The 23,717-nt window shown below is 39.6% G+C and overlaps 1 protein-coding gene across 1 annotated transcript in view; it reads right to left on the bottom strand.

Moving 5' to 3' along the window:
- MED12L (mediator complex subunit 12L) overlaps positions 1–23,717 on the bottom strand; it is a 326,097-nt gene that overhangs the window by 63,845 nt on the left and 238,535 nt on the right. Inside the window, exons 16-21 of the mRNA XM_060149610.1 lie at positions 15,765–15,912; positions 11,445–11,563; positions 10,620–10,763; positions 9,588–9,751; positions 5,462–5,593; positions 595–822 (exon numbers count right to left, since the gene is read on the bottom strand). Of these exons, the coding sequence (XP_060005593.1) occupies positions 595–822; positions 5,462–5,593; positions 9,588–9,751; positions 10,620–10,763; positions 11,445–11,563; positions 15,765–15,912 (935 nt within the window). The remainder of the gene's footprint in view (positions 1–594; positions 823–5,461; positions 5,594–9,587; positions 9,752–10,619; positions 10,764–11,444; positions 11,564–15,764; positions 15,913–23,717) is intronic.

Below are 23,717 nucleotides of genomic sequence, written 5' to 3' on the forward strand. Positions count from 1 at the left end.
CACTTGTCAAATAACCTAGTAGAACCTGGAGCAGAAGGGAAAGGAAATGTCTTCAAATGGTTTCTATTGGCTTGGCCAAAAAGTTCATTCAGTTAATGAATACACTGTTCAATAAAGTTCTGGGAGAAAACGAAAAATGTATCTTTTATCTTTACTTAAAACCGAACGAACGTTTCAAGCAAGCCAATATTTAATGCTGTTGAGCAACAAACAATAACCAGTATAGATGTCAATTAACATATTTTTAGTTCTGTGAACAAATCTGACCTGTAAATTCACATTTGTAAGGGCATCAAAAAAATTAAAAGGTCAGTCTAAATCCAGTGTTTTCAAAATCTGTCTTTTTCATTTGTATTTTTGTTATGCTTTTGAAAACATACCAGATAACTTACAGATTACATCTAGAGCATCTCACACCAGATCAATAAGCCAGGTTAAGAAAATCATGGAATAGAGAAGTAAATGCAGGAATACAATAAGATTTAAAAACAAACAAACAAAAGCCAAATGTCTGCTTAGGCAATTATTAAAGCCCTTAATTTCAAAGGAGCAGCCATGCAACAACTGTGTGGTTAATCGTGAATCCCAGCTCACCTTCCAGCATCCTGATGGCCCATACATACATTCATGAGTGTGTTGCAGACGAAGCTGTAGCGATTGGCCGCATTGTCACTAAGGATCTTGCCCAGCATTGAGTAGTTGATGCTACGGGCTGAGGGATTCTCAATAAAATCCATCATGAAGTCTGGATCCCATCGCAAGTTAGAATTTGCAGGAATCACATTATTATATATGGTTTGCTTTACTTTTGAACAGGCACTACTGAGGTTACAAGAAGAAGAGTTAAAAGACAAAACAAAACTAAAATAACTAGAAAGGTATTTCATTTAAGGACAGATTAAATGGCAGCTGTAATGTATTCCTAGAGAAGGTTCGCATTGTGGGTTCTTCCTAATAATCGGCACTGGAGACAGTGCTTGGAATATGCTAGTTCAATAGTTACTGAATGGGTGGAAGAACAAAACAAGAATAAGACATCTGGGTACTAATCTTGATTATTTTCTAAGTCTTTTCTACATTTTACATGCTTTAAAAAAGAACCTACTATGGCTTCCAACAACTGTCTCTGAACGGTGGTTGGAAAGTGCTATTACTTAAGAATAATAAAAATGGATTGGATTACACATCAGGAACAACTTGGTGTTTTAGTCCTAATCATTCATCCTGTAAAGCGATTCCTCTCGGTACAAAGTATACGGGGGGTTCATGTGCCATGGCTACTCTGGGCACCACGGTACAGCTGAGAAAGAGAGGCTCACTCCCTGCCTTCAAGGAGCTTAAATTCCAGTAGGGGGATATGGGGAATACATACATTCTATGAGAGTACAGAAACTATTATATTGTTCCTAAAACTTTATCACACTGTACTTCTCAGCAGTATCTAGAGTTTTTTAAGAGCCTGGTCTACCACATTCAGAGTTACATCTGAAGAAAATGCAGAATATTATAAATTTATAAAGGGAATTAGAAAGCATCCCCTCTAACCCTGCTCTGCAGATGAGGCTGAAGGATGACCTGATTTCAAAGCTCAGATTCCATGTACACTTTGCTATTCTAGCCCAGTTGCTGTGGATAACAAATCCATAAGCCACAATTCACCTTCTCTATTCAAGAGCTCTTTTAAGCAGCAAAGACTCTTTTCCTTTTAGATTAAGTTTTGGCAGCAAATTTATTTGTGATCAAGGCGACACGTGTCTTAGTCTTATGCGACTACATAAACAGTAGCCAGGAATGATTTCCTCAAAAATGAAAAGACATATAGATTCTTCACCCTAAGCTGTTAACATTGACAACTGCTTTAAGAAAATGGAGATTGTTCAGTTCAGTGTTTACCAAAAAGTGACTTTAGACTTCCTCCTTCAGAATCACCTCTGGGGCATCTGTTAAAAATAAAAGACTCCTGGGCCTCACTGCAGGTGTACTGAATCTGTATGCTTAAAAAGCAGTCCCAGGACTTCCCTGGTGGCACAGTGGTTGAGAGTCCGCCTGCCGGTGCAGGGGACATGGGTTCGTGCCCCGGTCCGGGAAGACCCCACATGCTGCGGAGCGGCTGGGCCCGTGAGCCATGGCCACTGAGCCTGTGCGTCCGGAGCCTGTGCTCCGCAACGGGAGAGGCCACAACAGTGAGAGGTCCGCGTACCGCAAAAAAAAAAAAAAAAAAAAAAAAGCAGTCCCAGGTAAAACTAAGTACCAAATATGCGTGGGAGCACTGGGCCAAGAGAGAGGACTGAAGCCACCCACTAAGTGGCAGCAAGTACAATCTTCTACACCCTTTTTCTTCGCCTACAACTTCTATAAAAACTTGTCAGGGGTTGCTGAAGGATACAAGTTTGCAATCTGAAGTCACAACCTATTCAAAATGACAGAATTATACAGTCCCCAGTGTTTTTAAGAATCTCCCTTTTCCCTGTCTTAACCCTGCCAGGCTGCATATATTCTCACTTAGCAATAGTTCTTAATTTGTTTCATTTTCCCACTAAAAATGAAACAAAAACAAATTTTGCTCTCTGCCGGTTCCCTCCCTAATACCACGTCCCTGGTTTCCTCTACCACCCAATACTCGGAGTCTTTAAGGAAACAGTTCTGCAAATAGCAAAGCAGCATCTCTTGTTATTCAACTTTCCATTTAATTCTAACAATCTACCCCTGTCTGTCTTTGGAAACCAGAAGAATTCTGCTTTTCTTTCCTAATTTTTATAAAAGTCAGCCTCACTCTTCGATGAGTATAGAGACTTCTCTCAAGTTGATGCCCTCCTACCTCCTCTGGCAGTTCTTCTGAACTCTGTGGTTCATGGAGAAGTCTTGTGTCCCTTCATTTCTAGGCTTCATATTTCACTTATTATACTCCTTCCAGATGAGCTCTAGGTTTTACTGAAATGTTAGCTGCCATCTAGGTCACTCTCAAATTCTTAGCACTCTCTGTTGCAGGCGTATATGGAGTTTAAAAAACCCCAAACCAAAACCAAACAAACAAAAACTCAGACATTTTCCTTCTGAAACTTGCATGTATAAGAAAAAACTGATAAGAGTAATGAAAGCAACACCACCTTGAGGCCAAAATGACTTATGTTCAAATCCAGGCTTTATCATTTATTAACTTATAATGAGGAACGGCCATTTGTTGATAGGAAAAATCATTTCTACTTCCTGGGGTTGTTGGGAGGATTAAAGATCTTGATGGAAATAACCCGCCATAGTGCCTGGCACAAAGCAGCAGCTCAGACGTGACTAATCAGAAGCAGACGTGACTAATGCTCTACTTCCTCCAAATATGATTCTTACACAACCTTATAGATGATGTTTCTGATCTAATCATTAAAACTGGTCTATTAGTATACAAACAGAAGTCTCTGCATATCTAGCTTCTGTTTGACCATTTTTCGTAATCCCAAGCTACAAATAATGCCTGACTTGAAGGTTTCCTGAGAGAAACGCAGTTCTCTTCCATGGCTTAGTCCAGGAAATTTTAGACGGGTAACCCCTTGTGAAGCCCCATGGTGCTGATGCTAAGTAGCCCCTCAGTTCACGGTTGGTCTCCCGAATCTCCACACAGCCAGTGCGCGTTACTTGAATTAACCCATTTAACATGCTTCACCACGCCGCAGGAGCATTAGAGGTCAAATACACCCAACTGCGGCTTCCTTGGGAAATTCACACGGCTGTCGCAAGAACCGACTCTTGTATGAGAAAGCTCTTTGAAAACTGTAAACTGAAACTGAAAGCGCTCTGTAAAGTAATAGAAGAATACGGGGGCGGGGGGGGGGGGGCTTCCCTGGTGGCACAGTGGTTGGGGGTCCGCCTGCCGATGCGGGGGGCGCAGGTTCGTGCCCCGGTCCGGGAGGATCCCGCGTGCCATGGAGCGGCTGGGCCCGTGAGCCGTGGCCGCTGAGCCTGCGCGGCCGGAGCCTGTGCTCCGCAACAGGAGAGGCCACGACAGCGAGAGGCCCGCGTACCGCAAAAAAAAAAAAAAAAAAAAAAAGAATATGGGGTATTATTATTACAACATTTCTGTGGAAAGATGGTTCCTAAGACCCACTCAGACATTCCATAAGGGATTATTTTGAAACCTAATTCATTTCATAAAGAACATACTTTCACATTTTTCCCTATCAATACCATTAAAAATATCATGGTTTTTGATTTGGTATATATCATTCTTTAAGCAGATTTTTTTTTTTTTGCAGTGCCTACTATGAGCCAGACACTCTTCAAGGTGCTGGGATAGAGCAATGAAGAAACTAGAGAAAGTTTCTGCTCTCATGAAGCTTACATTCTAGAAAGGAGCCAGACCATAAATAAATACATAATGTATGAAATGGGGAGGGGCAAGGTGCTAAGGTTCAGAGAATGCCGGAGACCGGGGGGAGGGGCTATTTCCAGTGCGGTGGTCAGGGAGATAGAGCCCCGGACGAACTGTGTGAGGGAGCATCACCAGAGAGGTGACAGCAGGTGCAAAGGCCCCAAGGTGGGAGTGTGCTTAGAGTGTTGGGAGACCAATACGGACGTCCATGTGATTAGAATGGACAGAGAGAAAGCGGTGGAAGACAGGACTGGATCCAGTAGATCCTAAAGGCTAGGTAAGGACTTTGAATTCTATTCTGAGTAGATATGAGAAGCCACTGGAAAACTTCAAGTTATTCTTGTTTCAAAAGGATAACTTCTGAAGACATGTTGAGAATACACTTAAGAGAGTCAAGGGTGCAAGCAGAGAAACGAGTTAGAAGGACACTACAATGGTCCAACCAAGAGAGGAGCACGGTGGTAGGTGCCAAGCAATGAAGAGTGGTCAGATTCTAGATGTACCTGGGAGGCAGAGTTCACAGGATTTACGAACAAGCTGGATGCAAGATACGACGGAGCAAAGGAAACTGTAACTGACTGTTCTTTCCTTGCCTGCTTCCAGATTCCAAATTTATTCTGCCAGCTATTACTGCCCCCTTCCCTCCCCCAACTTACAGTTAATCATCTAAATTTCCTCCAACACCATTACGGAAGTACAGAGTCTCCAGCACCTGTCTACCTGTCGCGGGTACAAGTGCTAAGGTGCAGAGAATGACAGGGAGTCGGAGATGCTCTGTGAAGTAGGAAGTTCAAGGAGTCAGAGAAGCAAACGCAGGGAGAAAGCAGGTATGCAAACAGTGGGGAGACACTGTTCCAAGAGAGGTAAGAGCAACTGCAAAATACAGAACGTTTTCTCTTATATCAAAACTGCAATCAATCAGAGCTAAACAGGCATAGTGATTTGGAATAGGAGGTTAGAGCTACAATGAAAGATAATTCAATAGGAATTCTGGCAGATATAATTAGGATTAACTTTCATTATTCAAACGGATGACAATTCGGTACACAAACAAATATAGGCACAATCCTATTCCTATTCTTCTGACTTTCTTCTACCCACCTGAAGAGGTCTCCGAATTTACTTCTGAGGTGGCTACATGACACATAGAGATCGTAGAGGTAGGCTAAGATGCATCTTTCTGGGGAAGAACATTCTGAGGGGTTCACCACATGCTTTACCACACCACACAATCTGAGGAGAAAAATATATGAAGAAATGAGACACTTTGCTAATATACGTGTTAGCGCTTGGATCTTTTAGAGTGAGAATGTGTCCATGTATTACTCAAGTAAGAAAAAAGATACCAGATTGTTAACAGTAATCATTATACCAAGTAAATAACTGCAAAAAATCAGTTTTCTATTATGATATTGAAACACTAAATATTTTTTTAACACTTCAGAAATGCCATTAAGAAATAAAAGAAATTCCTCCGTACAGAAGATATGTAGGGAGGAATCCACCAATAAAGCTGCTGTGACTAGGACACAAAAGTTGTAGGAGAGAATCTCTCATCAGTAAGAAGACTGACAAATTCTGGAAATTTGCAAAGGGCCCCATGTCCACTATGTAAAAGGGCAATTTCTTCGTATCTGTAGTTCTGGGAAATCTATTTTCAAGACCATCAGCTGGTTCTGGCATGAACTTGAAGAATTCATGGTTTGAGGTCACATTCTCCTTGTTTTGCCAAACTAGAAACAAATTTATTTTAGTTTATCTTAATAAGAATTTAAGACCCCTTCTTTTTAGTGACATTCTCCATAAGACTTGTGGTTCAGAAATACCACTATTACTCCAATTCCCCAGATCAGAAAGATGGCCTTTTGGGCCACAATTCATACAGAACAGAAGTTCATACCACACAGAAGTAAACACTAGTGGTCCATCCACCTATCTATGAGTCTGATTCCACTGTCATCTTGCATTCTGTTACAGGGCTCGGTACTACTACGACAGTGTCACAGATGACTCAGATTATTAAAGCTGAAAAGGGCTTTAGAAATCATCTGATTCACCTTCCTCATTTCACAAAGAGGGCTCTGAGCCTCAGAAAGGTGATGTATCTTGCCCACAAGGCAAAGAGCTACTTCACAGCAGATCCAAAAGGAGAACTTAGGTCTCCAGAACCCCAGTCTGGAGCCCTCTCCACTGTTTAGGGGACGGGAGGGAGGCTAGCATGTCAAGGCTGAGAAGGACCCTGGAGTCACAAACATCAGAGGTGGGACCTAGGAAACTATGCAAAGAAATAGCCACGTAGCATCCCAAGCCCTGTGAACTGACATCAGCAGAGGCAGCCAACTGATAAAGGCTGTCAATTATAGCAAAACTGTCCCACAGTTAAGGAGAAAAGTAGATGATTCAATCAGCTGTTACCTATATAAACCAAAAAATTCCAGGTATACCCTGAAAAGCAAAGAATTATTTTGTGATTAAAATAAACAAACATTTATTGAAAGTTTGCTAGGCATTTACTGTATCGCAGCAAATATTGAGTGTTTGTTTCCTCAATAATTTTTTCACTTACTCGAGGTAAGAAAAACATTTTACATTGAGATCCAATATGTTTATTCATATAAGTGCAAAAAAAAAGAAAAAGAAAAAAACCCCAAATAATAGTTTTGGGGAAAATATTTATCCTTACTCTACATGATAAAGAACAAATATAATAAACTGAATATCAAATATGATTTTATGAACATTTAATAGAACACAAATTTAAAATGTCAAAATAAATGATAATGAAATAAATTCCAAAATAACAAACAAATAAACAAAATACTTGTGAAAACCTATTATATTCATTTCGTGGCCAACTAGAGATGGTTCCATACACGGTTTTAAAAAGTATGGTATAAATCAAACAGCATGAATGAGCTCCTAGTTAGAAAGACTTTTAGCAATCTGGGAGATTTATTAGCTATCTGATGTTGGGTACATCACTTCACCTACCACTCCAATTAACAGGCCCGAGTTTCCATTTCTTGACTTATAAAATGGTATTAATCATTCAACCCTACAGGGTAGTGGAGGGCTATAAAATAGTTCTATATTTCCTGGGTTCTAAGATGGTCATTTCCTTACATTTAAAAATATCAGGGATGTTTCAGATGTCACTTAGTAATAATCTAAGTGTATATTATCTGTGGCTATGCTCTCATATGAAGAGAAAGCTTACGGTCCACAAAAGCTAAAATATTTATTATCTGGCTCTATACAGAAAAAAGTTTGCTAACTTCTGATCTCAGAGAAGAAAATTGAAGAAAGAACCAAGAATAGGAGAGACAAGGTAGAAGGAAAGATTAGGAAAATATTAACTGAGGTGCCTTCAAGTGGTAAGATAATATTTGTTAGGTGAGGAAGCGTGTAAGTAGAGAAGAGGCCCAGAAATAATAAACTTAAATCAAACTCAATGTTAGCAAAAGTTTAAGGGCATAAATGCTACTTAAGGCTAAAAGCGGAAGTCAAGAATGTATTTCTCTATGGCCCAGCAATCCCACTACTGGGCATATACCCTGAGAAAACCATAATTCAAAAAGAGACATGTACCACAATGTTCACTGCAGCTCTATTTACAAGAGCCAGGACATGGAAGCAACCTGAGTGTCCATCGACAGATGAATGGATAAAGAAGATGTGGCACATATATACAATGGAATATTAGCCATAAAAAGAAACGAAACTGAGTTATTTGTAGTGAGGTGGATGGACCTAGAGTCTGTCATACAGAGTGAAGTAAGTCAGAAAGAGAAAAACAAATACCGTATGCTAACACATATATATGGAATCTAAAAAAAAAAAAAAAAAAAAAGGTTCTGATGAACCTAGGGGCAGGACAGGAATAAAGATGCAGATGTAGAGAATGGACTAGAGGACACAGGGAGGGGGAAGGGTAAGCTGGGACGAAGTGAGAGAGTGGCATGGACATACATACACTACCAAATGTAAAACAGATAGCTAGTGGGAAGCAGCTGCATAGCACAGGGAGATCAGCTCGGTGCTGTGTGACCACCTAGAGGGGTGGGATAGGGAGGGTGGGAGGGAGATGCAAGAGGGAGGGGATATGGGGATACATGTATACGTACAGCTGATGCACTTTGTTATACAGCAGAAACTAACTCAACATTGTAAAGCAATTATACTCCAATAAAGATGTTAAAAAAATTTTTTTAATAAAAAAAAGAAGAATGTATTTCTCCCCCAAGATTACAAAGTAAAAATGTTTCATCTTAGGAACTGCAGTTAAAGAAAAGCACATATAATTAAGAGACAGCCTCTTTTACAAACTGAATGTAACAATAATTGGATTTAATTTGGTTATGGTTATTGATTTACATGTTTATTACAGAAACATCTTTGAGACCATAAAGAATATTATAAAAAAATATTCAAATTAAAAAAAAATAAATCTATGTGTGTAGAATTAACGTGGAAGCTCTTCCTCTTCTCCTAAAAAGCTGCTGTTAAATGGATGACACTCTAGAATAGAGTACATGTTGATTACATGCGCTAGATTACCAAAAAAAGGCACTGTGAACCCCATGTTTCTTTTGAGCCCAGGAGGGTTGCCTTTCTTTTAAGTATATAAAGCTCTGGAGAAAGGAGTCTGCAGTGGACAAAAAGGAGCCCAGAATAGGTTTTCTGACAGCTCATTATACTTCTCTGGTGCCAGTAGCCTCGGCCTCATTTAATGGGGGTGATGTAATTACTTCGCCCAACTCCCTAACAGTAGTAGAGAAAACCTCAGCCTACAATTCACACAAACCCAAAAAAGACTAAGAATCAAAAAAGTCATTTATTCTAGATTAACCCTTGTCAAAAATTTCCTTTAATTTATAAAAGAAATAAAATTGAAAAGGTAAATCTATAAGATGATGTATGTGCAAAGCTTATTTGGCGTTGGATTCTCCAAACAGAAACTGAAATGACATAAGCGAAGAAGCAGTCACTTATTCACCATCCATAATAAGGATGCTGGGTAGCAGAAATGACAGCAACTAGGGCGAGCGAAGTAGCCACCAGGCAGGCAGGCGGACTTTTCATGCTTTTATCTCCTTTCCGATAAACGTTTCCTGGCACAAGCATTCTTTAACTGTGTTATACCTTTCTATGAAACAAACAGTACTATTTTTGTCTTAAAACCACTATCCTATTTCATCACAAATTACACATTCTAGGGTATACCAACCCTTCAAACACCTGGGCCGTCTGATCGGGATTCAGGATCAGACAACTGTGGTATCTCCTGAGAACGGCCACAATGCAGACACACAGTCCCGTTGTGTAACTTCCTGCCAGGCTGGAGGATTTCAGGAGCAGTTCGGCTTCCACAACACTCAGTTCATTCAGGAGCTACAATGGGAGAAAAGATCGAAGAAAAATGTAGCTGCCAAAACAAATAGGAAAGACGTTTATTTTTACAAACCACGGATATATTGAGTCATTCTAAAACTACTTGATCTCCTTCCTTGTCCCGCCCCAGGAACATGCACATAAACAACGACAGTCTCAGCACCCCAATGAATTAACTGGTTTTTATTTTTAATACTTTATCAAATTATAGAGTTTTCCTTCTGTCTGGGCATCACGGTCAATGCAATCGAGAGGTACCCAATACTGAAACAGTTATCAAAATTTTACGGTGGTCCAAAGTTCTGGACTGGATAATTTCAGAGAAGAACATCCCCACCTCTGACTTTTTGTCCACTTGCCCCTCCTTTTCAGTAAATGGAAGTTATTTATCATCATTTTCTTATTATTAACAAAGCTAACACCTCCAATAGAATAAGTAAAAGAAACCAAGTTTTATGTCTACTCACTAGTGACATAACAAATGAACTCAAGTATGTGTATAAGAAAAATAGTGGAACAAATTAATAATGTTTCATATTTTTTGCTCTTCCCTAAAATATACTTTACTATAAATAGCAAACAAACTTTCACCTTTCCCTAAGCAAAAAACAAAAGACAAACAAGAAATACCCTCAAAGCTCTCACGTTTTAAAGTGACTATTACTATATTTTAGCACAAATTATAATTATTTAGTTGAAAATTATGAACACAGATGCCATTAAAATGCTAGTTGAAAATGCTAGCTGAGTACTGTTGACTCAGAATGTTTCAACTATTCAAAAATGCACTGGGTGGCTCATTTTAAACTGTACAATGCCTAGTAGGTTTGCCTTCTGCAAAAAGAGAGAAGCAGGATCCCTTTGACACCTGTATTGCAAAGTCAATGAGGCCATTGATATTCAGTGCTGGCTCCATGAGATCAAAGATGAGCTGAATATGGTGAGCCAATGGGAGATGGTACGATGTTCCTGATGCAAAGCTTGTGATTTGTTCCAGCACATTGTTAGAGATCTGTGCAAAAAAAAAAAAAAAAAAGTGAAAGTAATCATAAGACCGACAGTCCAAATAACTTTTATTTATTAAATTACTTCAATTGTGTAGGTAAGAAACGTGAATTTATACGTGATTCTATTTAGAAGTTGAAACATACTTCTACAGAAGACAAAACCATGTACAAATGCAATAATATCCTTAAAGCAACTATAATTTGAAGAAATAAGCTGAGTTGTCATTCAGATCTACACCCAACTCTCCTAAAGGCAGAACAACAATAAATGCTAATTAATTTCCAGATGACATCTATTTGACTATCAATGGATTTGTAAAACAAAAGAGATTTGGTTTCTTCTCAATGGCATAGTAATTTTTCTTCAGTCATCAACAGATTTCTCCCTTATCGATAGCAATGTAGGACTAAAATGTAATAAGTACTACATTATAGATTATTTTATATAGTGTTGATTATTATCATATGGTAAAAATATTTCCATGATAAAAATTAATTCCTCTGAAGAAGGCAACCTGACACTTAAAACTGAACTGCTTGATAGTTTAAGACGCTTCCAAATATGTTTAAAAAATGTATTTATAATTTTTTAAATTATATTAAAGTATAGCCAAAAACATATATTGCATGAAAAAGATTTTTAAGGAAATATCCCAAATGCATAATAAAACAGCTTTAATGGCTACCTGAGATGTCACTTGATGTTGATCAAAATATGAAAGGAGTTGAAGTTTTGTGAACACAGTCTCCAGTGTTGGAAATGCCTCCTGTTTGCTCTTCCTGGCTTTCTGTCCTTCATCTCCAACTAAATAAACACACAGTAGGTACATTATTTTCCATTTAATTGAAGCTCTTGACTTTAATGGATACTTTTTATTGAAGTATAACATACGAATGGAAAATTGTACAAACTTACTGAATTTCTACAAAATAAATTTATGTAATGAAACTCAAATCACAAAATCACGTACCAAAACTCCAGAAGCCCCCTCAGGTTCCCTCCAGTCACTTCTCCCTCCTCAGAGAACCAAGATCCTGACCTCTGATGGCTTGGATTAGTACTGCTCACTTTGGAACTTTATACAAATGGAATCGTATGATACGTACTTTTTACATCTGGCATCTTTCACTCAAAATTATGCTTCTGAGATTGATTCATACTGTTGAGGTAATTTTATTTTTTTTCTAAAAATTAACAATTCTTGGGACTTCCCTGGTGGCGCAGTGGTTAAGAATCCGCCTGCCAATGCAGGGGACGCAGGTTCGATCCCTGGTCCAGGAAGATCCCACATGCCACGGAGCAACTAAGCCCGTGCACCACAACTACTGAGCTCAAAGAGTAGCCCCACTTGGCGCAACTAGAGAAAGCCCACGCACAGCAACGAAGACCCAACGCAGCCATACGTACATAAAATTATAAAAAAAAAAAACAAAAAACAATTCTCACTTATGTACTATATCTAAACTTTTGGCTATTAATGAGAAGTCCCTCTATAAACGTTTCTTACCCACTGACTTTTAAAATACGATATTAACAATGAATGGGGGAAAAAAAATCACCGAGGCTCACATTGATATAATAGGAAAAACATCACTGGCATCTTCTTAGGAGATTCCCAAACAGTTTAGTATGTAAAAAAGGAAATTTACACAATGCCGAACTTTTTTAGGGGTAGAAAGGAATTAAATGTCTCCATCTTAATGGAAAAGTGCTACCTTTATCAATTTAGTATAAAGAAGTTTGAAGAAAATATCAATAAGAAATACTATAAACATTGCTTATTCCAGAGGGACTCTTGCTCTTAACAGCTCTAAGGATAAGATCCAGAAATAATTAGGTCCTACTTTAAAATATTTTTAATATATGTATTTACAAACACAAATCTAAAAACAAAAAGGAAATGTTGGATTATACGATCTCCACGAAAGATCAGATCATTTCCAACACTATGATTCTAAGCAGTCAAAGGCTACTGAGAAAAAAGCCCTCTTACTCACATCATCTTATTTGGGAAAGTTTAATTTGGGGAACAGAGCTCACTTTACTGATTTTTCTATTAAAGATTCAAGAAGGATTTCACTAAACTCAAAAGGCTTTATTTGCTAATGGCAAATGGAATGGATTTAGAAAATAACAAGAAAGGAGACTTCTCTTTCAACAATAAGCAATTGTGGTTTATAGATAGGCAAAAGACAAGCAAAAAACCCAGGCTGTTGTTTCCGAAGACAAACAAACTTAGAATTAAAAGGTGCTGAGTAACATAAGGTACAAGATTGTGTGTCACTTTTGTCAAATATCACCAAATGTAACGCAAATAATAAGAAAGGAGTTCATGAAACCTACAAGTGGCATTTTGCCTTCAATACAGCTGTTTGCATGTCATGAGCATGTGTAAAATATCCAAGTTTTGAATTTTTCATTTACTAACATCATTAGTCCAAGGCTCAAAACTTACACCAATAGTCTTGGGTACCACGAGCTTTGGAAGTGAAGTTAATATATTTATTCAGTCCTTCCTGGGACCAAAACCAAGTCTGTTACCAAGAAAAGTAACAGACTGCAGCACGTGGACCCAGCACAAGAACTCACAAATACCTCTTTTTTTGGTTTGTCTATATTAATAGGCTCTGTTTACTTACACATAGCTAACTTCTCAAGACCTCTTATAAAAAAAGATGCAATTGACTCTTGGCAATTTACATTCACTTTGAGAGAAAGAATTAAGAAATTAGTGGTGGTTCTCAAAGGAATATTTTAATGACATTTACATAGATAACAGTATAGTCATAATTCATAGATTTTCATCTGTTTTATGTTAATTTGCTTTCATAATATATATTATTGCTCTCTTGTTGCTTAATTTTGATTTTCCTTTTTTTTCTTTTTTTTTTTAAATCTCTAATCCTGGAAGTTCTGACTTTTATTGGTACGGTAAAACTTCATTAATGTTTTGAAAATGTACACCCAAAGGTGACTAGTCAATGTAAATGTAAAATGAGATTTGAACATGTTCAACTGGAAATGTCATTTCAGCTTTAGATTATAAATCTCCCCCCGCCCCCAGGCAAGGTCCGGTTGCTCTGAGAGCACTCCTAATGAGTTCCTCAAAATCATGTTTTTATGTGTAGCCAGAAATCAAATACATGCTAAGACAACTTCTGTTTTCCTGCCTCACCAGCCTCTTTATCAGAAGGCAGCTCACTACATCCCAAATTAACAAACATATTTCTTGTTGAGGAGTTTTATCTAAAACGTGGGAAAGACAAAAATCCCCACTGAAGATGATCCTCTCCTCAGGGGTACATCTAGTACTGTACCGGATATCTCAAAAATTAGCATGGAACAACAATGATTTTCTCCTGGTGAGTTCACAAGCAAGAACTGCCTATTTAAGAGACTGGTACAAAGATAGGACAGACAATAGTCTAGCATTTTAAAAAACTGTATAAAGGAAGGAAGTAGACTCAGCAGAAAAGGATACCGTGTTGCTTCCTTCCCTGTCCCACCCCTCTCAGCGTCCCCAAACCAAACATTCCACAGGACCTGAAAAGACTCTCTAAAAGTAATTTAGGTAAAAGCCCATATTACTGAACCTTCTAAAGGACACAGTGCCCATCCCATTCCCAAATATACAAAAAGTAGCTTCAAATATACTTTGCTAGCTAGTTGCAGGGCTTTGGAATTCAGCCCATTTCCTCTTTTCTCTAACAGAGAAAACAGCAAAACAACAGATCAACAGTTTTTTTAGAGCAGTTCTTTACCCCTCCCCAATCTCAATAATGACAACAGTGTTTCATTTCCCTTCCACAACCTCATGGCGCCTGTGTAGCACTAACTCTTTAAGAGGCCACAGAAGTGAGTTAGGGAATGTGATGCAAATAACACAAAGGTAGCCTTCCCACTGTGTTCTAAGACATCAGGCACCCAAAACACACATTCAGACTAAAAACACTTCGCCCTGCCCTCGTACCTTGTTTCTGCACCTGCACCCTTACTGATGGAGAGGAAAGAGAGCTATTTGCAATAGTTATATCTGTCCTTTTCTGTGGGAAAGATCTAGTGTGGGCAAGCTCTAGTAATTCATCCAGTTAAAGTCCTAAAGACTGGACCCCCTGTGGAGAGGTTCGTAAAACAGTATTTATTTTGTACTGAACAAGAAAGCAGGGTTCCTAGAGGTGGTTTATGCCCTGTGTAGGAAGCGTGCTGTTCGCACAGGGAAAGTCCAAACTTTTTTTCCCCATTATATTATTTTAGTAACAGAGAGATAAATACCAGTGGTGGTAGTGGAGTATACATAATGATAGCACACTTTAAATCGTATGACTGTCTAATAAAATAAACAAACTTTGAAGAGTAATTAGGCAAATGTGAAGTGGATAATTACAAAGTTCCAATTATGTTATATGGTGACATAATACAAAGGCATAGCTTCACTGTAAGAGCTATGTAAAAAGCTTAGTGACAGAGCATCCCAAGTAAAGGCATTATGCAGTAAAGACACAGTTTTCTTTTTACTTGAAATCGTTTGGAGACGTGGGTAGCCTCCCCTACCTACTGCAATTATTCTTCTGAATAACGTAAGAAAAGATCGGCCACTACTATGCCACGATTTTTAATCATCATGTAAATATGAGTACCCAGAGCCAACTATAAGCTTGAAAAAGGATGGAAATGGGGGAATGGACCTCTTCCAGCCTAAGGGTTTTCCAACTCATTCTTCAATACTTTATGTATGACTGCTGTGGAAAATTTGGGAAATACGAAAAGAAGAGGAGCAAATGAAATCACCTCTATCTATCTATAGAAGGTGCTATTTTCATGCAAGCATTACTATAAATGGGACCAAGGCCTTAACATTTCAATGTGCTTATTCATATTTCAACATGACAGTCATTCGGGGGAGGAAACCCTCTGCTGACAGTGCCATGTACGACTGTGATAAAGACCGTGCTGAGGGGAAGACAAACGACAGCACAATGGGGGCAAACGCATTAGGGCTCTTTACCCCCGGTCTCTGTGGTGCTCTTCTTATTTAGGATTTTCAAAATATCTTTGGTAATTTTCTTCAACTGATGCCTCGCTTCTTCACGCTCTTTGCCCACTCCATAAAGAAGGATTGTGCGCTGGTTATACTCATGACTTGAAGATTCATCCTGAAAAACAGAAAATGCATTCTGAAACCCCTGTTTAAAGGATGGGGTTCATGGACATGATATGCGCTGACCACAGCAGCTCCATGCTGGCTCGTGCGGTGGTGGCATCCCGCCCACCTTTCAATTCACCTCAACCTCCACTGGCAACACCCTTGTTTTTCCAGTTTGGAACTTGCTAAAGTAAAAAAAAAAAAAAAAAGTGCCAACTGACCTGAAGTCTTAATAGAAGCAGTTGATGTGGGCGTACCTTACAGAGTAAGTTTTGACTCTTGATTGTTTAAAATTTAACATGGTATTAATTTCACATCCTATTACATACTATCTAGTTTAAATTTTTCCTTATGGAAAATGTTATTTCTTAGCAAGCTCAGTTTTCTACATGCATTAAACATCATTAAACATTTTATATTTAGAAAAAAGAGGATCCTCAAGTACTTTTATTACAAAAAAAAGTTCCATTTACTTCCAATATGACTGTGTAAGACACATGTGTATTTCTTTCCAAATGGAAAACGACAGACAGCATGGGTCTCATTAGGTGTGAGGAAAATAGCTGGAAATGCAAACACGTTCTGACACTACCTTCCTCTTCTGGACCACCTTCCCACACCTGCCCCACAGACACAGTGAATTCAAGCACTATTTTTCTCACAAGGGAGAGGAAATTACTTAGTCACACCATCACAAAAACAAACACACCGCTAAACACATTCTTTAGCCAGAGTTAAAGAGTCCAGGATGTGTCCTCTCTTATGCCTGGTTTTGAATTTTTCTATCTAAATTTCTCTCTTGGATCCTATACTCTTCCATTTTCTTAGTGAAATTCCTAGCTCTACGTTTCAGTTCATCTCCTTTTCTTACCATTTGTACATGTTTGCCCATGCGAGGTACTTACTCTCCCTAACAGTATCTATCCCTAAGGAGCTCACGTGCGAAAAGTTTTGTCCCAGGGAAAACAAACTGCACTGTGTGCACGTAAATTAGTAATGGCTGCAAAAAAGAGCAAAGTCCTTGTGACCTGGAGAACGACAATGTTCAATTTGGAGTACTCCACGTGTGTACTCTGCACAAAGTAGCATTTTGCTTCTTTAGCCTTGAAGTAAGAGCCTGTTTCTTCTCAGTTTCTGTCACTGTTCTCTCAGTCTCTTTTTGTCATGCTGTCTTTCTCTCACCTGCCTGCATTCAAAGCACCACTTCTTGCACCGGTTCCTTTTTTTTAATAACATTCTATCAGAAATATACATTTGCATACTCTGCCAATCTATCTTGCTACCAAGTCCCCCGATAATTAATATTTCAGGTTGTTCAAACCGAGTAAGTCTTTTCTAGAAGCTGTTATTTAACACCTTGAGTTTCAAAATCTCCTCCGAAGTTTCAAAAGGCAGACCTAACCACAGGACAAAGTTGACATAGGTAGTGATTGCTATATCTCAGTGACCTGAGCTACTTTGTCAATCTCCAATTTTTGTTGTCATCACACAGCATTACTGATATACTTCCTGGTGGGGTGTGTACATATAGGCAAGCCCTATAAAGGGGACAGAAGGGCGATGAGGAAACTGCACAAAACTCAGATGTCAGTCATGTGCCCTGTCATGTCATGTGACATGTGATTGTTTTCAGTTAAGGCACCTGTCAAATGGTTCTAATGTAAACCTGTTGTGTGAGGGGTGATGGAAAGATGTTAGCAACAGCTGTTTATAGAGTACCTACCTACAGCAAGACAAGGTACTAAGAACTCTGAGAAAATGCAAGGATGAATGTTCCCTGATTTAAGGAGTACAGCTTCAGTATCATAGAGATAGCACCTGCAGCGTTCGAACCCCAAACAGGGATGGTGACGGAAGGTAGCCTGGAAAGACCCATGTGTTCTATGAACACGGGGTACTGTGGCTTCATATTGGCCCAATAACAACCCGAGCTCAGGGTAAGAGAGAGCTGTGCCTGCGTCCAGGGTGTGTCACCTGCCAACGCCATGGCCCAAGATAATGAGCCTTTTTGAGCCTCAGATTCTTCCTCTGAAAAACGGTTAACACTACCTACCTTATAAGGTTTTGGTGAGAGTGGGGATCTGTCTGTAAAATGCTTAGTGGCATATCAGACACAGCACCCCCTGCTGTCCATTGATATTACTGCACCTCCACGCCTGCCCTGCAGGCACCCCACAGCCACGCTGTGCTGCATTGCTCAACATTTCCCGAAGGTGCCGGGCACTTCCTTCCTTTGCTGGTCTCCTCCCGCCACCTGAAATACTCTCAACAGCCTCAAGTGCACGTGTGGAAATGCTATGCATGATGACAGCGTCAGGTCCCTCCCTCTGTCAACTCACTTTAGCGAAAGCCCTCACTGCAGAGGGAGGTGTGCGGACAAGCGACTTTGGAGCATTTATCGCTGTGTAATTCACCTATTTTCTAGGTATCTGTTTAATGTCTGTCTTCCTCACTAGACCATTCACATTTATATTTTCCTTAATGGCACTGACTAGGCACTTAATATTTGTTGAATGCATGAAATAATGAGTAAACAAGTGGATTAATGAAGAAACATGTGACTAAAAGAATAGGGCAGGGATGAAGAAAAAAAAAACTAGTTTAGTAGGAAACTTAACCTGATAACTAAGTGTTTAAAAAAACTGAAGAGGAAAAATGAAAGGCAGAGAGAAGTTTAGACCAAAAAAGTCTGTAGGGTGTAAACTAGGTCTTAGTGGTGGGGATAAAAAATAAGAAGCAAAATCAAGAGGTATCTGAGGAAGTTAGGAAAGGATCAGGCATCTGAGTGAATGTGCATCTCACTGGATTTCAAGACGGACTCACTAGATACAATTTGTTGGGGTCCGGGCGGGGACGGGGAAGGAGTAGGTTATAAGGGGGGAGCTCATAAATTCACCGTTAGGTGAGAGGAATTCAAGGGGTAGGTGGAAATGTATTACAAATGTCTAGTAGGTGGTTTGACGGCAGGTCTAATGCAGAAGTGACAGCTTACGGATAAGAGCACTATGTAACTGGAAGGCATTCAAAACCTCCATATTCTCTTTGGGCAGGGGTTGGGAGGGAAAACAGCTGCAATAGTGAAGGGGATAAATAAACCATCAAATGATGGACACACACTCTCCATAGTTAATAAATAAGCAGACAAGTCAAGGTCACAAAAGCGAGGGAAGGGACAGTTAGCAACAGGGGTCATCAACAGTGTTGAATACAGTTAAGAAATCACAATGGGGCTTCCCTGGTGGCGCAGTGGTTGAGAGTCCGCCTGCCGATGCAGGGGACACGGGTTCGTGTCCCGGTCCGGGAAGATCCCACATGCCGCGGAGCGGCTGGGCCCGTGAGCCATGGCCGCTGAGCCTGCACGTCCGGAGCCTGTGCTCCGCAACGGGAGAGGCCACAACAGTGAGAGGCTCGTGTACCGCAAAAACAAAAAACAAAAAAAACCAAACAAACAAAAAAAGAAAACCACATGTGTGAACCTCAAAAGAGAAGTTTCTCTAGAGTGGTAGGGGCAGAAGGTAGGAAACAGGAGGTTTAAGTAAGAGCAGATGGTGAAATGGTGAAGGTGTGGGAAGTAAACCACACTTACTAGTAGTTGGGTATAAAGAACAATGGCTTGAGAGAAAAGTGATCATTGTATTAGGATAACCAATGACAAACTGGTTTCAAAGCTATGCTTCAAATGAGTCTCCATAAAGGAAATCCGGACTGGAGGGCAGATAACTGACAAAGGAGATGGGTAACAGTGACCTCTTGTCTGGATTAACTTCAAAAGACCAGGACATCTTTCCACTTAACCACAGACAAAAAAGAAAATTGGTGAAAATACAGGGAAATCTGGAGGTGAAGAAGTGAGGAACTTGAAGATGCTTGTATTAGTTCATTGGCTCTGTTATGTTCAGGGAATTGGGCCAGAAGCAAAGCAAAGCCATGAGGTGAGAGTAAGGGGATGGAATTAAAAAGCAAGAGAAGCCTGCAGTTAGCTGGGCGGGGTGGTGGGGGGAACCACCGGCCAACCTCCATATGGGGCATGACGACTGTGTTTCTGACAGTTAACATTTTTCAGGGAAACCGTGAGAGCCGTTACTCGTCTTCAAAGAGGAAAGGCAAACACGTTTTCAAAGCAACTCTTTTTCAATAGCCTACAAGATTGGTTTACATCAATTTTTTGTGCATGTAGAAAATGCACAAGTCTTTAAATAGCAACTTATACATGAGAATAAGGTCAATCTCAGAAAATGGACCAAATGTATCCAAAGGTATCAATGAGTTCTCCTCTTTAAACTAGGTATTAAAACACCCTCAAGTTGCATACTTGTAAAGATCAGTACCAAAGAATTATTCTCTTGTTGATACCCTGAAGGACACGTTTGTGGGGTGGAGAAAGAATCCATAGGAGAGTCCGTGGAAGTCTAGCTAACCCCTTTCACGCTAGCCCCCCGCTGTCCTTGGGTTAAACAGGTCACCCCCCCCCCGAGTTCTGAACATCTCACCCTCCAGATCAATCACTTTCTTTCTTCAGATAATATCTCACACTCACACTTAATCGATCTTTTAAAAACTTAGGAGGATGCACATCCAAAAACTCTGGAAGGATTGTTGTACCACAGAAATTAAACGATGTCTCTTGAGCCAAATGTCCTGAAAAGGGAAAACTTGGAGTTAACTGAAGCCTGATATTAGTCATCTTCATTTCTTTAAAATGAGTGATTAGAAATGTTGCCAAAACGTGTGTGTGTGTTCACAAGGATGCCATAATGGTGGTGAGATTATCAGAGCCATGTACTCTCCTTTCCCCTCCAATCATTATTTCTTTCAGCTGAAGCTTTCAATGTACCACGTTATTCTGTTTAGAATAAAATAAATTCAAATCAGTGTTACAGCAGTAATAAGCCTTGGGCTGGTGGGGGGCGGGGGGAGATGGGCGTGCACACTGTGGAGAGGCTGTGTGAAAGGAACAAGGAGATCAGTAGCTTCTCAGTATAAATACACCTGACCTGGAGTAACTCTTTCTAATTCAAGAAAATCGGAGACTCCTTTACTTAGATTTGTGAAGGAAAGCTTTGTTCAAAAATAGCTTATAGTCCCCAGTGTGGCCAAAATGAGGCCTTTATCCAACGAACCCAGAGCATCCTAGGAGCGTAACGGCCGTCAAGCAGTTTAACGGTATATACTAGTCCTCTACTTTCAAGCGGAACACTCAAGACAAGGCTGACAAATAACTGCATCACCAGAGGTAGTATTCTTTTCTTGCTAAATACCGCAATGCCCAAGACTCCTTGCTTTTGGAATTTATCTTATATCTAACCTGAATTTGTACGCGCTAACAGGTAAAGCCAAGCTAGATGACGTAAGAAGTGCCTTAGAATGCATGTGCTCCATCCAAACCTGCACTAATGTCAAAATGACTGCATCTCAAAACTGTAAGATGTTGGAACTAAAACAGCCTAAGAGCTCATCCAGTGGCTTAATTACCTCTCCATCCTTCTGTCCCAACCCGGTTTCACAAGGACCACAGGGTCCTTCCATTTCAGGGCATGGCCCTCTCTGTTCACAGTAATCCTATTTGAAGCAAATACATATTTTCAGATAAACAGACTTGATAAAATAAAGAAACCAATTAAACCACTTGCATGTAAAAATTCTAGGGTATATAGAATTACTTCACTTTTCCAGTCATCCTCCACTGAGTAAATACTATTAGAGAAGGTTTACAGATAGGTGTGGTTGTGAGTTAAAATCAGAGGAAAGAGAAAGTTAATTTAGATCAAGAACTGGAGCCTTTCATTTACCCCTCAAATCCCTAGTCATAGCCCTTTAGGAATCTGGAAATATAAATTCTCCATAAAGTAGCATGAATTAGTGTTCCTTTAGCATGGCATATTAATTTGCTGAAAATAGTCATGATTTTTCTTTTTTTTTCCCAAAAGCCTTGTTTCATCCAAAGGTCTTAGAAACACTTCACAAACTTCCTTTAAAGTTGACAATCTGGTGTGAAGGCAAGCATGACTCCTATCTTCTTAAAAGTGTAGCCATTCCATTCATGGCATTGACCTCTTACCGTTGGGCCTCAATGTAGGGGTGGGGCATGTAGGGAGGGGTTGTGGAGACAGTGAGATGGGGAAGATTTTTGTACACAGTGGTCACAGATGCAGGCTCTGGAATCAGACAGTATGAGTTGAACAGGATCTCTAACTTCGCTGCTCTGCTCCTTAGTTTCCATCATCCAGAGAATAGAAACAAGATGATTATCTACTTCACAGAACAGTTGAGATCATAAAATGTTAGTTAATTCGTGACAACATAAGAAATCAAAAGTTGGCTGTTACTATTCTGAAGTGTATGTAGCATAAAAGGTTTTTCAGAAAGTATGCTGTCTCTCTAAACCAACAAATAAGTTAATCTTCTAAAAGTATAGCATCAAAGTGACACCTCTAGATGACTAACAGATGGGGATCATCACGTGACTGACATTTCCAACTGAAATTACCCAAATTCATAGCTTGATTTCAAATCCACAATGCCAACAAAATTCTCAGGTAGTTTAAGTCAGTGGTCTTCAACCTTGAGTGTGTATGAGCACCACTTGGAAGGCTCATGTGAAACCACAGGTGAGGGGTGCATTCCTGAGTTTCTGATCCACTGGGGCTAGGTTGGTGCCCAAGAAAGTGCATTTCTCCTGATTCCCCAGGTGACGCTGAGCTGCTGTTCTGTACTTTGAAAACCATCCTTGAAGATTATCTAACCTACACAGAGAGAGACACACTCAAAACTCAGAAGAAAGAAATAACCAAAACATATGTTCACAGCAAAGACACCTACCCAAGTGGATCTGCTGGTAACAGAAGGACACTACAGTTTGAAATATCGTACGAGTGTGTACACATGCGTGAGTGCCCACAATATTTACATAAAGGTAGTAGTGATTCCACAGTCCCTTCATTTAATGATATATTTCCCCAAAAAAACAAAAGCAAAGTCAAAAGAAAAGTAATAATAATTTGTTTATATTTAAATTCTACTCAAGAAAAGCATGAAAGACACTATATAATAAGCCTGGCAATGGATACAACTGTTTCTCTTTCTTAATGTAATTTTAGAATCTTAAAATTTATAATGGGGGGAAACTGTGTCGCCTACAAAGAGTTGCTCAAACACAGATTTAAAATACTGACATTATTAACCAGGAAAAAAACAAAGAGCAAGAAACCTAACATCCCTAACGAGCACACATTAAGAGTTAAAATGTGATTACTTGTTAAAAGGCAATATATCACCCAGTGTTGAGCACATGTGTTTCCAGGTAAATGAACATCTGAGAAAGCAAGTTTGCAACCTTCTCCAGGAAGCAGACGTTGACAGGCTTGATCTCCACTTGGATTTATCATTTTCATGGGAAATAACCCAAAGAACTCACAAAGCATCAACTCTATGGCAGGTTTCAGTAAAAAGCCACAAGATTTTAAATTGCTTTTTAAAAGATGACTTCTCACCCACGCTGCCCCATATTTCCCAAGGAAATAAAAGCAGAAGTCCTAAAAGCAGCCAGACAGAAACACAGCGTCTGCATAGCTTTGAGTCCACGGTGTCTGAAGGTAATTTCTGATTGTGAAGTCCTCTTCCTCTCTCCCTCTATTTCTCTCCAGAACACTCCAGACCTTACTGATGAAAGCTCAGAAGACTGTCTATCATAAAGAGTGTAAACAGCTAAACTAAGACATTAAAAGGAAAATAACCAGATGCCACTCTGCAGGTTTTATTAACTACCACATACTGGATACATTCAAATCCTTCAGAATCAACAGAGTAACCAGGTAA

This window comes from Lagenorhynchus albirostris, chromosome 5, assembly GCF_949774975.1.
Source record: "Lagenorhynchus albirostris chromosome 5, mLagAlb1.1, whole genome shotgun sequence".
NCBI lineage: Eukaryota > Metazoa > Chordata > Mammalia > Artiodactyla > Delphinidae > Lagenorhynchus > Lagenorhynchus albirostris.